This window comes from Zootoca vivipara, chromosome 14 (assembly GCF_965207765.1).
Source record: "Zootoca vivipara chromosome 14, rZooViv2.hap1.1, whole genome shotgun sequence".
Lineage (NCBI taxonomy): Eukaryota > Metazoa > Chordata > Lepidosauria > Squamata > Lacertidae > Zootoca > Zootoca vivipara.
The window spans coordinates 14,081,198-14,097,391 of NC_142597.1; the positions used below are offsets into that span (position 1 = coordinate 14,081,198).

At 42.5% G+C, this 16,194-nt stretch overlaps 1 protein-coding gene across 1 annotated transcript; it reads right to left on the bottom strand.

The window, feature by feature from the left end:
• Positions 1 to 299: 299 nt before the first annotated feature.
• STT3A (STT3 oligosaccharyltransferase complex catalytic subunit A) lies at positions 300 to 14,762 on the bottom strand. The gene is made up of 18 exons (XM_035139787.3): positions 14,664 to 14,762; positions 10,551 to 10,673; positions 10,255 to 10,315; positions 9,429 to 9,550; positions 8,974 to 9,119; positions 8,489 to 8,579; positions 8,283 to 8,389; positions 7,527 to 7,691; positions 6,809 to 6,989; positions 6,147 to 6,302; positions 5,738 to 5,829; positions 5,446 to 5,601; positions 4,996 to 5,184; positions 3,674 to 3,790; positions 2,049 to 2,151; positions 1,750 to 1,938; positions 1,252 to 1,367; positions 300 to 567 (listed from the first exon to the last, which is right to left on the bottom strand). Exons 2-18 carry the CDS (start codon positions 10,636 to 10,638, stop codon positions 529 to 531), a joined length of 2,118 nt encoding a protein of 705 aa, XP_034995678.1. The 5' UTR covers positions 10,639 to 10,673; positions 14,664 to 14,762; the 3' UTR covers positions 300 to 528.
• Between the last annotated feature and the right edge of the window lie 1,432 nt (positions 14,763 to 16,194).

The window sequence follows — 16,194 nt, forward strand, 5'->3', positions numbered from 1 at the left end:
TTGCATAAGAAAATGTACATTATTTATACACAAAGTACTTGGATTCCTTCAATGGCAACAGCTGGAGGGAGGCTTGCTTCTTGTATGGCAAGTGTGTGTGTGTAAAGTAAGAAGCTAGCCCATTTACATAGGTGGAAGACCTATTCTATGCTGCTTCATTCTCTTACAAGAGGGAACGAGGAAAAGTAATGCAAGTGTTGACAGATGCTCTTTCTCTGAGTTACTTATGTCTGATCATGTAGAATACAGTTGAAAGCCATCAAGTGAAGGGACAGAGATAAATGAATACAAATACACACTTTTTCCATACCCCTTTTAATGATCCCATCATAAAGCTACTGTTTCTGATTTGGTAGCCAGTTCATATTTATAAAAATCATTCCATCTAATACAGATTCATTACATGAGGACGGGATTTCTTGGGCAATTAAATCCCAATTCCTTACTGACAAACAGTATAAAAAAAAATCCAACTGCTTCACAGGCAATGGCTCGGTCAGTGCTCATTATGGTTTATCTGAAGGCAAATTACGTTCTCGACAATCCACGATTATCCAAGTCTTTTACCTGTTAAGGCAAAATTAATATTTAATTTTTTTTGCAGTTTAGCTCTATTAGGGAAAAGGTCTCTAACCAGTAAAAACAGAGGATTCTTCAATGAAATCTCTGATAATTAACCTAGCAATTCACAAAAGCTGAATAGCTTTTGCTATTCAGTGCTGCTGAGAAATCTAGTAATTTAACTTGCTCCAACCGTTCCCAAACACCATCCAGTCTGGGTAAAAAGTAGAACAACCATTCTGCTTCACTTGTACAGTGGTACCTCGGGTTACAGACGCTTCAGGTTACAGACTCAGCTAACCCAGAAACAGTACCTCGGGTTAAGAACTTTGCTTCAGGATGAGAACAGAAATCGCGTGGCGGCGGCATGGCAGCAGCAGGAGGCCCCATTAGCTAAAGTGGTACCTCAGGTTAAGAACAGTTTCAGGTTAAGAATGGACCTCCAGAACGAATTAAGTTCTTAACCCGAGGTACCACTGTACTGTGATGTAGTGGCTCATGATAGATCTAAATATTGTAGCAAGACAGTGTTAGTTACTTTCTATGGTTTAAGACCTTGACCAGCCCAGACACATACCATTCCAGAAGCAAATGGGGCCCATGCGACATTCCTCCCATGACTTTCAAATATAGGAAAGAAAACTCAGTGTCTGGAAGCAGACAGACACCACACACAGCACAACTACTTACTTTGTATATTCGGACTAGCCAGTGTTCTGTGGTATATGCCTCTTCCAATACATCAAGCTCAAAGTCTTTGTTGCCAATCTCAGCATTTCTCACTCTGTCATAACCTGGAGGACGCTCTGGAAAAGTGAGGTGGGAGAGCGAATTAACAAAAGTAGCTTCAGTCAGTTCCCTGGTGCCCTTCTCCCTATTAACTCTAGTTTTACCACTGCAAGAAAAAAAATCTGTTCGTGTTAGCAAAAATGTAGATGCTTCAACGTCAACTCCCCCCCCCCTTTCCATCAATTCACAGCCAATGACTTGTTAAATAATAGGAGAGTGAGAGGAAGCAAATTAAACAGGATGCAATGTGTGACTGAAAGAAAAAACCTCCCCTGCCACAATCTATTACGCTATAAACACTAATTACGTGTCAGAGAGAAGACCGGGGTCATCCAAAAAGACAACTCCTAGGCAAAATTTCTGGTTCTCATTTGCAGTGCCCAGATAAAAGTGACTTACTGGCTTCTGTATAGACTTGGCCAAAGCGATAGTAGCACATCTTGTACATGAGGCAGTTAAGCAGCACAGGAGAGCCCTCTCTGTCCACACGGAACTCTCCTGTTGGTGTGTAGTAATCATGCTCCTTTATGTGCTTTCCAGTGTCTGTGCTGCCTCCTATTCGCACCATCCACAGAAATTTATTGATATCTAAGGAAGAAGCAGCAACTTTGTCAATGTAACAGAGCAGAAAACCCCTTAATAAAGAGCAATTAAAGGCCCTTTCATGGGAAATTTGCACAATACATGTATGAGATTACCATCCGAGGAATATCCTGTGAGGCCTCCAAATATTACCAGCACATAACTGACATCCAGCTCCCTCATAATCTCGTAAGCTCGCTCTTCTGTGGATGCCATGGCCTGAAAATTAAACAAACAAGCAGCTTATAAATTCACATCTCAGTTACCATGCCTTTTATTATCTATGCATAAAGAAAGAGTCTCAACTCCTTCATTCTCTTACGCACAGCAACCCAGGCCTTGTGGGTAGGGGGGGGGGGTTGCAGTGATTTTTAGGAAGTCATTAGTTTGCACCAGACGTCCTCTTAGGAAGACCCAGGTCCTGAGTGCATGTTCTGGAACAGGCATTCCCAAACTTCGGCCCTCCAGATGTTTTGAACTACAATTCCCATCATCCCTGACCACTGGTCCCCTTAGCTAGGGATCATGAGAGTTGTAGGCAAAAACATCTGGAGGGCCGCAGTTTGGGGATGCCTGTTCTGGAAGTTGGGCAATAGGGGCAGTACAGGATTCCTTTTGGTATACCGACCTCCCCGCTGCACCAAGGATTCCCTGCCCGAGCTGCTTCAGCTTGTGGCGGATGTTCTCCTGGAGACACCTAGTTTGGTTGTCATAGGGGATTTTAACATCCACACCGACACGACCTTACAAGGGGCAGCTTGGGACTTTGCGGAAAGCATGGCCTCCATGGGGCTGTCCCGGAATAAGTCTGGCCCAACTCATAGCCGCAGACATGCCTTAGACCTGGTGTTTACCTCTATGGATGCTAGTGATCTGACACTAAGTAAATGCAAAACTAAACAAGTGCCATGGTCAGATCACTTCCTGGTGCAACTGGACTTGTCCGCAACCCTTCCCCTCTGCAGGGAGGTGGGACCGATTCGGATGGTCTGCCCCGCCACTTATTGAATCCAAATAGTTTCCAGAGAGCGGTAGGGGATGCTTTATCTCATGTTGATGGCCTTTCAGCTGATTTCCTGGTGGCCTGCTGGAATGTGGAGTTAACCAGGGCTATTGACTGTTTGGCTCCGAAGCGCCCTCTCCGATTGCATGGAGCCTGGACAGCCCCATGGTTTTCCACGGATCTGAGGGCAATGAAACAATCACTGAGACTGCTAGAGCGCTGGTGGTGGATAACTCATTCTGAAGTTGACCGGACACGCTCAATGTCTAGCCTACCAAGTGGCGATAGCGATGGCGAAGAAGACTTTCTTCACCGCCTCTACTGCATCTGCAGAAAACAGCAGCAGGAGACTCTTTCAGGTGGTTCACAATTTAGCAGAACCACCTACTCCATCGGGGCCCAGTACAGGCCACATGATCTCCTGCAATGATTTTGCAAATTTTTTTGCATATAAAGTCGCTCAGATTTAGGAAGAGATAGACTCCACCGTGGGAGCAGGGCCGGGGCGGAAGAGTGCTGGACTCCTATCTAGTCAAGTTGCATGGAATCAATTCCAATCTGTTACCTCTGAGGATGTGGGCAGGCTGCTTGGACGAGTGAAACCAACCACCTGTCTCCTTGATCCTTGCCCAACCACCTGTCTCCTTGATCCTTGCCCATCCTTGCAAAATGCCTTCATAGTTTCTCTGGAATGCAATGGGGAAAAAACCCTGGATTTCACAGAGCTACTGTACCTACCTGACCAACTCGAGAAATGTGGGTGTTATTCCAAGTGTTGTTATCCACAAGAATTGTTCGGTTTGCCATGGCTGTTATCTGATATCCATAATCCCACCAGGACATTACTTTCGCATCCTGAGCTCGAAACAGAAAAAAGCAATCAATGTGGTGAATTAAAAGGCAGTAAATGAGTTTGAGCTGATTTGTGATGCAGTGAAAGGACAAAATGACTACAAAAATTTCTCTTTGTGGGTCAGTATCCTAAGAATATCAGTTGAATGGAAATGACAGTATTCTCAAACATTCATATGTGACCATATGAAGCAGGTTTTTGCACAACAGAAGAATGATGAATTTGCCACTGTGAACAGATTTAATACGTTTGCTGACAAAGTATTTTTAACGTAGAAGTGTTTTAATTAGAAACCATTCTGCTTGGGCTTGGAGACTCTTCACATGCCATTTTACATTAGTAATTTTCAAAAAAAGCTTTTTAAAAGTAGCTACAAGAATTGTACAATGCCAATTCATTATATGTATTTTAAATTATTGGGAGATGAGGAAGAATTTAATTTTTTAATACTCTGTATCTGCATATGTGCCGCCGCCCCGCCCCCCCAAAAAAATTAATTATAAAATATTCTGGAGTTTCAACAGATTCTGAAAGTTCAACATTCAACAGATTCAGTAGCCAACAGCATTTTCCCTCCCCACCTTGAAGTTCATCCAAGACAATTAGAGACATCACACATTCAGACAGGTACCAGTGCCAAGAATGTAAGCCAAAGAGACAGACTGCGCAACAGTCCTTTCAGATAATGACATTACAAATACAAAATCAGGAAGTAACTGAACATTCATGACACCACAAATATTTCAGATTGAAGGAGAAAATATATGCAGATTCCCTAAAATGTAAACTAACCACCTGCTTCCAAATAAACTTGATGGATCATCAAAATTATCTTCAGAGGCCCTACTCAGGATCCCTACCCTTGTTCTCAACTCCCACTCACTTGCCAGGGTACCTCCTTGGTGATTTTTAGGAGAAGCAACGCTTTACTCCTCAGTAGGACCTGATCCATGATGCTCCTACTGAATCTGTAGATTATTTTATCTGTTCAAATACTGCTGTCTAATGGTTTTCTTTTTGTGTATTGTTAGCTGCCTCGGAAATCTTTGTGAATGAAATATTTAAAGTGTTTATAATAGCTGACACTTCAGCCAACATAAAGATTAGGAATCATACTTGCTCCTTTAGGGCAGGCCCTCCAACCTCTCCACGGCACCTTAAACAAACTCAATGTGTGTGCAGAGACCAGCCCTGTAGAGATTTATACCTCTGGTGTATTGTGACGAAGCCAATAATAAGCTTCCCTGAAGTCATCAAAGATTATTCTGCTGCCATCACCACCACGTGCTGACAGTACTATGGAGGGAGAAGAGTAGGCTTCACTGGTTACCCAAGTTGAATGGAAAGTGTAGGTGATCAAGAAGAAAGCCATGACCAGGATCATGCCACTGGCAACCTAGGAAAGCAAGAGTAGCCATCAAAATGTGAAACAGTCACTCAGTAGTTATACAGAAACTACCTTACTTACAACACAAAAACTGTTATCCATATATAGCAGGTGATCTGTAGACTATTCAAGTGCAATTCCCACAATATTTCTTTCCCATGCACATCTTAGTGGAGTACCCGGCATTCTCCTTTTGAGTCATATTTTTAGCATCTTCCAGAAAAGTATGATAAAAATCTAACAAGCACGTAACCTCACATAGCCACTTACTTCGTTTTTGATGGGGTAAGTAGCATCCTGTTGCTTTTTTGTTTTCTTGTCAGGTCGGCTGATATCTAAATTTTTCATGTAAGTTGACAACACTTGGGAGACTCCAATGCCAGACAGAATGCACATAACTGGGGCCAATACAAGCATGAGACGAACCTGTTAAGACAGCAGCATACTGAGTGCTTGGCTACTATGCAAATGAAATAAAAACTGTGGAAGCATAGGGACAGCAGAAATGGAGATTCCATGAAAAAAATTGCCATCCCATGGTAAGTCAACTCTCAATACTCACCATCACAGCCGAGAAGTACATGCTGGTCACACCATACATGATGATAAAAATGCGGGCATCAGACAGATTACTAAAGCAGTAATACAGGCCAACTGTAACAGAAAGAGAAATGAGTCAGCTGCCAGAAGAGTTACATCTATGCATGCAGAGAATACAAAATAGAGCATTCTTATTAAAAATGTTTAACACTAGCATTAGGGGAGGTTTTCCCAGCCTGGAGCCCTCAAAATGTTTGGGGCTACATCTCCTAGCAGTTGTATGGTCAAGAATAATGGAGGTTGCCTAAAATATCTGGAGGGCACCAGATGGTGGAAGGGTGTCAGAGACTAGCAGTCACCAACTCAAGAGTCAGCTATTCTACAGAAGGTGGTTGGTATGAAAGCATAGTAAAAAGCTATGCTAAACTCACCTGGGAACATGAAAACAAGGAGTTGCAGATCAAAATAGTAAGATGACCATGTGGTAGGCTGATGCTCAGAGACTGAAGCAATGATGGGAATATTGTTCTTCGCATAGGAAGGATCCAGCAGTGAATAGAAGCGGCCAGTCCATGGGGAGATCTTTCCTGTGTGAGATTAAGAGATCCAAATGTACATGTTCAAGTTCACAGAGTAATTAATATCTCTCAAAAAGTTTACACAATATCTCATTTCCAATATGCGTATTCTATACCTAAATTTCCCCAAAGTTCAAATTTAAAAGTTCAGTTTTCTAAAAGGTAAAACAAAACCTGATGGACCCCTAGTGATATTTGTTTTTCAGTGTTTTCAGGTAAACATCAAAACAGGTATCTTCACCTTTCCTTAAGCAAATTAAACATATAACAAGGATATTAATAATTCAGTTATTGGTACTCAGAATGTTATCTAAATAAAAACTGTTATTCCCAGCATGGCAAACCCAAATGCTTACACAGTTCAGCTGTGTGTATGCACACAGTATTAAAATATTTAATGGGGAAAAATGGTTCCAGACAAAAACATGGAAATTCTCTACTCATTAGGAAAAATATTGTTCCTACTATAACAGTATAGCAATAGCATGCATTTAGTAGCATCAACATCACAGCACCTGTAAGCATCAGAACAGCTCCTATTGACAGAAGGACAAACCCAACCAGGGAGATTACACTCCTGAAGAGAATCTCGAACTGCTGAGGGTTCAGTTTGCTCCGCAAATAATCTACAAAGGCATGAATCTGGCACAGGCCAAATACACCCAAGGCAGCCATATGTTCGGAAGACAGGACAGGCTGCAGGAAAGAACAAACATGCACAGTTAAGCTGCATTATGTGACAACTAAATAATTTGTCTCTGGTCAACAGTCTCACATACGTAAGCCACTCCTTTGCCACGAAGAATTATCGCTGTACACATGGACAATTAGTCCAACATAGAATACATTTACCTACTAGCCCTGTTTCTATTATTGTTACTTTATATAGGTCTGATGAGTGTCTCCCCCCTCCAATTTTCTATTTCAGTTCAATAACATTTATCTTAATGTGGCTGAGGCAGAGCTAAACAATCTGGGTAAAGCCCAGAAAGACCACGCTTTTCTGTGGAGAGTATAATAAAGAGAGAATGTGGTTGTTTTATGGCAAGAATGGCATTTTCTCAAGAAGCAACCAATGCAATAATGCTCCTCTATTAAATGAGAAATGCTAGTTGAGGGCTGATCCCGGTGGATGATCTTATGTTTTCCCTATCATAAAGAAAGGAAGGTTCTGCTAGCCATGGATTTGCACAAAATCACAACCAACTTTCTTCAGTATCCTAGATTTCTCACCTGGAAGCCAACGAAAGATATCTGCATTGATAAGATGGTTCCTAGGCAATATACTGTGCAGTAAGCCACATATATCCGATGGGAGAATCGTCCAGTTAGCATCAGCACCAGTACATGAAGGGGAATGAGGTTAATTAAAAACACATAACCACCCCATGAAGAAACCTGAAAAAAAGATTAAAGGCGGCACAGCATTTTACATCTATAAATTCTATTGTTTGTTTACTCCACAAAGCAAAATATTTTAAACTTCTAAGTAGAAGTCAATACTACAGAGGCACACTCTTACAAAAAAGCCTTGTTCAATTGCTAAATGAAAAAGTTACTCAATACCCCTGTTGAGCTAGTGGGAGAAAAAGTTGGGCCTGGGCCTAATCTCACAAATGGAGGGATGTGGTGAAGATGATTGCTTAAGGTTTCTTGAGTATTCATGGCTGAAGTAAAATTTACACACGAGAATCTCAAGGCTCACAGACACCTTGACTGTTATGGCAGCAACCCACCAATTCAACCACCACCACCCCTCCCACAAATACAGCAATAACAATATTTCTGTAGCAGTGCTGAGTACTCCTTATTACCAATACCTAGTCCCGTCACAAACTTGCAGTGATGCTGGCTCTAGGATTGCAAACATAGTCAGCTTGGTAGGCTGAATTCCACTCACTCTAGCCAGCTCTGATGATGGAAGATTAATCTGATGGGTGAAACAACTGCTGTTCAAGAAATTCAAAGCATTATTGAAAAATCACTTACCATGTAGAAATAGGCAAGTGCACACATGGCTGCCCAATAAATGGAGCCTGTTTTCACTGCTTTGATCCACATGTAGTAAGTCAGAAGCATACAGAATATAGCAATACCTGGAAATAAACAAGATATAGGAGTCACCCGCATGAAGAAACCCCCATCATGCACTCTCCACATGCCAGTAAGCAGTGTGCTTTAAACACTGATCTTACCTTCATTGTCATAGGATCCAGCGACAGAACGAGATATGTAACCAGGTACCACAGCTATCATTGCTGCAGCCAAGAGACCTGCCCCTGCATCCTAGACAGAATAAAAATAAATAAATTGAACTTTGATTGCCCAGACTGTCTTTCACAGTATGTAACACAAGACTTCCCAGTTCCTTCTTCCTCATCAATCCCAGTATTGACTTTAACAGGCTTCAAGTTAGCAAGTATGCATTACAATTCAGGTTTGCAAATGAGGTCTACTTGTAGAATGTGGATTTTCTTGTTTAAAAAATGAAGATTTTCGTATCCAAACTTACAATTGCATCATCTATATGAATTAAAGGGAACATGCACAATGTTAACTGCCTCATAAATTGTGTGTAAGCAACGATTAGAAACTAATAATACCAGCCTCAGATATTTTACAGTGATGAATGAAACTAGCACTAGGAAGCATTGCAACCATGACCCATCCTTGTTTTTACCTTGAGTTCTTTGGTGAGGTGATACGTTACTATGGTGGTGAAGGAGGAGAAAAGGGGGGCCAGGAAAACACACACATTTCGTATGTCAATTGTAATGTGGAAGAAGTGCAGAACATGGTAAATCGCTGCTGATGTGATCATTAAACCTGAGACAGAGGGAAGGAAATATGTTCTATTGGCAAGAAATCACAGATTTTCCAAATGCAAAAGAACAGACTGAGCAGATGCAGGACTTGGAAATATGAGCCAAATCTCATCCAGCAAGGGGTGATGCCTGACCTCCAAAGGCCAAGTAAAGCCTCTCCAATACTAACAGGATATTTATTTGCTGTAAATAAGTTTCACAAAACACTACAACCATTCTGGAAGATGCATGGCAAGTGTTCCCCATTCTCTCTAGCACTTTTCATCCACAGTTTAAAAAAAGGACAAAGTTCTGAACATCATGATTTTACCTGGATAGATAGTCCCACCAATGATTCGACCCAGCGGATACCATGCTCTGTCATCAAACCAGTTGTGGAATTTATAGAAACCCTCTTCTGCCAGGAAGCGAGTTGTGCGGTAGTTAAAATACCTGTGGTAACAACAGAAATCTGAGTGCCTCTCCAGCTGCGTATACAACATACTATTTGCTGCTCCTCACATTACAGTCTCAACCTTCATTTAAGGTTCTTATGGAAAAGCACTGCTACATTTAATACATAAATCAGTGTCAGCCTGATTGATGAGAAATGTTTCCAGTTTGGGTCTGGTAGGGATCTGATTTCCAAACATAAACACTCCAGTTTTCACAACAAGCAACTAAAAGCATCTAAATTACTTTTAAATATCATTTGGCATACTGCAACCCAAAGTGCTTCTCTAAATCATACTGGAAATCTGAAGCAAAGAAGTTCCATCTCCCATAAACATGTTCATGCAACCACTGATTTAAGTGTTTCATTGAAAAACAGAATTGCCATTGGTCTCACAACTTCAGAAGTTACATTCATTCTACTATACTTTCATCTTTACTTTTTTAAATCAATTCCCTATTCAATCCAGATGGGTCTTACTAAAATTGATACTACTACTTCTGTTGAATTCACCAAGGCTAACCCTATTAAAATTTTCTGCATAAAAACTCTTATAATTCAGATATTTTTGAAGCCCTGTCATTAGAGAAGGACAAGCTATCTAATATACTTCTGGATAACACCACAATCAACACCTGTACATAGCAGAACAATTGCTCTCTCAGAGCAAAGTAGACTACTAAGAGGCAACAGGAATACTTACGGATCAAATTCATGAATGACACTCTCAAATCTTAATACAGAGAAGAGTCTAGTAGAGAAAGCTGCAACACAAAAGGAAGGAATTTTAATAAAGTTGTACAGGTAAAATGTTCTTAATGTTGGTCATTTGCTATGTGGAAGCTTAATAGTTTGAAACTGTTATAGCCATCAAAGAAGCATCTAGCATTGTGTTAGGTATAAGCCTCAAGGTATAAGATACAAAATGAACCAGCAGATGCAGATGATGCTTATAGTCATATAGTTATCCCTGACTAATTTTTTAAAACTCAAACTTACATAACACAGCTGCCATTGACAGAATCAGGAGCTTGAGGAGAGTGTCTTGTTTCTCATAAGACAGGCGGAGGAAGCCTAATTTGGTCATTTTGGCAAAGGCAACAGCAAGCAATCCTTAAATACCTGGAAGGAAAACAGAAAGTAGAGCTCACCAAAATTGTTGGGTTTTTAAAAACTGAACTAGTGCAACCAAGTCTTCAGGCTCTCTAAATTATAACATTACAAGCAAACATATTTCCTGGCACAGGTCGTCTCCTGGGTCATTTATAAAGATATCCCTCCTATCAGAACTAATCTAAAATCTCAGTGACACAATTCCACACAAAAGCATTCCTTTTACAGAGGAACTGATCCAATACCATCTTCTGCCCATATAACGCCTCTAAGGTTGCATCCCATACACACTTATCTGAGAGTAAGTTCCATTAGACTCAATAGGGTTTCCTTCTGAGTATATACCATTCATAGAGCTGTGTTGGCCAACATCAATTGTTCCTACATATTAACATAGCAGCTTTCAGGTATAAAATAAGCCTATGCCAGCTAAATTGTTTATAACTTGTTTTTAAATGCTATATGTTATTTTGGATTTTTTTGTGGGCTGGGTATTGTTTAGAGGCTTTTGCTGGGGAACATATTTTTATTATAGATAGGTAGCCGTGTTGGTCTGATGTAGTCGAAACAAAATAAAAAAATTCCTTCCAGCAGCACCTTAGAGACCGACTAAGTTTGTCATTGGTATGAGCTTTTGTGTGCATGCACACTTCTTCTTTTATTATTTTGAATACATTAGTATTGTTAACTGTTTTAATTATTTTTATTGTGTATTTTGTGCTTTTTATATTGTATTGTGAACCACTCTGAGACCTACAGGTATAGAGCAGTATAAAATTTTAATAAATAAAAAAAATGTGTAATGACAGCCTGAATGGGGATTTTCTCTTATATGGTCACAAATTTTTCAAATACCGTATATTAAAAGAAAATGCATTTGTCATAGTACCAAAATTGGGTCCTATCTATGCATTTGTGAAGCCAATGATTTTTTAAAGAAAATAAAGCACAGTACTGTATACAAAATATATTCACTTATACATTTCAATGTTACTTTTATTTTCCCATCTTACGAACTCCAAATATCATATTAAAAACACACACACAAATATTGAGTGTGGATTTTCTATCAGAAATTCAGTAGTACAAAATTTTGGAAGGATAATAAAGACAAAACAAATAGAAGCCATTTTAAGTAACTTGATGCAACACAGTAAGCGCAGCAGACTCTGATTGGCTTGCCACTATCTACAACATTGATAGCACTATGTAAATATTGAGCAATAGTGATCAGTAGACAAATGGGTAAATCTACCAGCAAGACACATATGGATATGAAATAGAGAGAAATGAACTGTCCCAAAAAAGCATAGTTCGTTTTTGCTAAGAGATGGTAAGGCAGCCTCTCAACCTTTGATCCATATACAGTGGTACCTCTGGTTGAGGACACGATCTGTTACGGGGTGCCACTCACACTCCGAAAAGTCCGCAACCAGAGCAGTGCTTCTGTGCATGCGCAAAGTGCGACAGAGCAGACCGCTTCTGCACGTGCACGGCAAAACCCGGAAGCAAACACTTCCGGGTTTGCCGTGTTCGCAACCTGAAGTGGACGCAACATGAGGTATGACTGTATGTTGTTGGACTACAACTCCTATCATTCCTTGCCAGCATGACCAGTGGTTAAGGATGATGGGAGCTGTAGTTTAAGAACTGGGGCCCAAGGCTGTGCTAAGGGGTGGGGTGCAGGGATAGTCTAAAACAGGCATCCTCAATCTTCGGCCCTCCAGATGTTTTGGACTACAATTCCCATCTTCCCTGACCACTGGTCCTGTTAGCTAGGGATCATGGGAGTTGTAGGCCAAAACAGTAGGCCGCAGTTTGGGGATGCCTGGTCTAAAAGATGTGTCTGCATTTGCCTTCTGAAATCCCACATCTATCAATCCAAGACCCTCTGGTATTTTAATAGCAATGACAGGCATAACACAGAGAGAGACATGTTACACCAATTAGTGCAGTCATACACCGTCTATCAAACGTAATCCGTTCCAGAAGCCCATTCGGCTTCTGAAATGTTTGACAACTGAGGCACGGCTTCTGAGTGGCTGCAGGAGTGGGGCCACGTCGGACATTCGGCTTCCGAAAAACCAGAACACTTACTTCCGGGTTTTCGGCATTCGAGAGCCAAAACGTTCCAAAATGGAGGCGTTTGGGAACCATGGTCTGCCTGTATACCTACAACTAATATAGCTAGCTGCATTACACTGGATGTTCTCAACTTCCAAGACTACAGATTACTAACCAGTATGATCTTCCTCATCACAAGCAGAACCTTTAAGAAACAAATCTTTTGTACCATGAGGACATTTTTAAAAAAGCAATATGGCTTATACTCTGATGAGAGAATTCATCCTAGCAGATTCCAGAGAGTTGAAGATGAAATGTTATCTATTTCTGGGGATATTTATTACATGACTAAAGGTTCCAACCTCTAGGAACAGAAGGCACACAGTTACTGGCTTATGACTCTATGGACCTCAATTAACGTCCTGTCTCAAAGAGTGCAAAAATGAGTAATTATGACACAGTATTTTATATCTGCCAAGGGTCCCAGTAAGACTAAAAAAGAGATAGGAAGAAGAAATGCTTTCAGTATCTCTTTGATACCCTGGTGGTCTACTTAATTTTATAGATTCTCATATATATATATATATATATATATATATATATATATATATATATATATATATGTTGTTAAATGATATGTACAGGGGACCCTGTCTTGCTGTGCGAGTACAAGGGCTTGTTTGCCTGTTTTGTGGGTGTGTGCATGTGCTGGGATTAACCAGTGTTTGATTAGCCATACTGCTGATCTACACATATGCATGTGCCACCAGTACATTTCTTAATGCAAGGAAGGAATTCTATAGTTCATGGGAAACTTGCCACAATATTATGAAATGGGGTGGGGTGAACAGGGATCATATCTTTATAGAAACAGAATAGGGGAGGTCTGCTTTGCAAACGTTTGTTTGTTTGTTTGTTTAAATAAAGCTAATTTACAATAACACCATCAGTCCATGAGCTCTTCAAGCCCTTTTAACCGGAGACAGCCTGAGCTCCTCTGCACACAAAGCCCCTGGTGGGGAAGGAGGTTGCCAACTAAGCAGGGAAGGCATATCTCGCCTCACAGCTTTGATGGTGCTTTTAAGATATGCAGGAGGGGGCACCTTCCTTAAGAAAGTTAAGCATGCATTGCCTAGATCAGGGTTTCCCAAACTTGGGTCTCCAGCTGTTTGGGGACTACAACTCCCATCATCCCTAGCTAAGCAGGACCCGTGTCAGGGATGATGGGAACTGCATTCCAAAAACAGCTGGAGACCCAAATTTGGTAAACCCCGGCCTAGATTCTAGGCAAAGCTAAGTCAAAAAAGGTGGTGACTGGCGTGTGCCACTCTAGATTTCAAGATGGGCTGCTGGAGAAGCGGGTAAACGTCTTACCACTTTAAAAGCTCCCCAGGTATTTCAAAGAAATCTCTACGATTCTATGAGGGGGGGGGGGTAACCAGCATGGCAAAGGGGACGTGCCACTGTTCTTCCCGTATGCGTTTTTGCTCCTTGCAAAACAGACCTTGTCCGGCTGCTGCTGCTGCTTTTAAAAAAAAGGAAAACCGCTTCCCTCAGATTTCATCCCCTTCTGAAGACTGCAAGCCCCTCGAGGGAAGGGGCTTGTGGCCCTGCCCTCCGCGTAATAGCCGGGGTGCTAAAGAGCGGCAACATGGGCCTTTGTGGCCGGCGTGGGAGAAATAAGCACCGTATTTCAGGGCTGAAGGTGAGGCACTTTTAAAAGAAGGCGTCGCCGCTCCTGGCAGGCAGAAGAAAGCGGAACCGCCTCAGCCGGCGGCCAGCTCGCTCCGAGGTCGCGGGTCCCCCCCCCCCGCTCGCCCCAGGCCAACTTCGCGCGGAAACCCACGGCCGCCCTCAGCCTCCCCTGCTCTCCCTCAGGCCCCGGCCAGGTCTCTTCCCGCGCCCCTGCAGCAGCACTCGCTCGCTTCTCCTCACCTGTGTAACTCGGGCGCCTCTCCTCAGCCCGCTTCCTCAGCCATCCGCTCCACGCTCATCCACTCCCTGCGGCAGAGACAGCCCGCCTCCCGCCAGCCCAACTGCCGGCCAGCGATTGGCGGAGATGGCTGCCGATCACGCCGAAGGGGGGCGGCCTCTCCGAAGAGCGCCGTTAGGACGAGGCTTGCGTCTTTCGCCAAAGGGGAGGTTTCAGAGGCACGCTCCGCCGCCTCCGTCTCTGATTGGCGGAGGGTGAGAGACGGCGGGGAAGGCTGTCTTTTGAGGGACCAGGGAAGTTTGGTTGAGGGCGCGAGCAGTGACGTGTCGCTCCCGGTTGGTAGAATTCGGAGACTTGCAGGAGGGGTGTGGCCAAGGTTCTCCACGTGACAGGATGCAGAGGGGCGTGGCCCGGGAAGGAGATCAGGGCTGTGTGGTCTGCGGGTGCAGTCAGAGGAATCTGGTGAGCTCCTTTTAGTACAATGGGATGTATACAATGGTAGAGCTGGAAGAGCGCCGCAACGTGGGTAGCATTGCGTAATTTTTCAAGAGCACGTTGGGAGATGAAAGATGAGCAGCTTCGGAATTGCAGAACTATATATCTGTATTATGCTTACTGTATGCTTGTGAAACACGGACCACTGATAAATGCCATATCCAACTCCTTGAAAGATTCCATCAACGGAGTCTCCAAAAAATGTTGCACATCACTTGGGAAAAGGCGAACTAATGCCAGTGTACTGGAAGAAGCAAAGATCACCAGTGTCAAAACAATGATTCTTCAACATCAACTTCGTTGGACTGGTCATGTTCGGATGCCTGATTATCGTCTTCCAAAGCAACTACTCTATTCCGAACTTAAAAATGGAAACTGTAATGCTGGTGGTCAACAAAAGAGGTTTAAAGACTCTCTCAAGGCAAAACTAATAAAATATACTGTAGTATGAACACCGACAAATGGGAAACACTGGCCTGAGTGCTCCAATTGGAGAATAGTCTTTACCAAAGGTGTCATGGGTTTTGAAGACACGCAGACTCAGGATGAAAGGGAGAAACATGCTAAGAGGAAGTCACGCTTGGCAAACCCTCACCGAGATCAACTCCTGCCCGGAAACCTATGTCCCCACTGTGGAAGGACGTGTGGATCCAGAATTGGCCTCCACAGTCACTCACTGTTAAGACTGTGTTCATGGAAGACAATCTTACTCGGCTACAAGTGATTGCCAAAGATGATTAATGGGCTTACTCCACACAACATATACTACTTGGCTTAGAGCAGGCACCCCCAAACTCAGCCCTCCAGCTGTTTTGGGACTACAATTCCCATCATCCCTGACCACTGGTCCTGTTAGCTAGGGATGGTGGGAGTTGTAGTCCCAAAACAGCTGGAGGGCCGAGTTTGGGGATGCCTGGCTTAGAGCCTCAAGGAACACGTCAAGGTTAATATTACCAAACAAGGCCTTTCAGAAATGAATGAAGACAGCAGTCCCTATCTCCTACCACTGAGCAACAATTGGTTTCAGGTGTCCTGCCC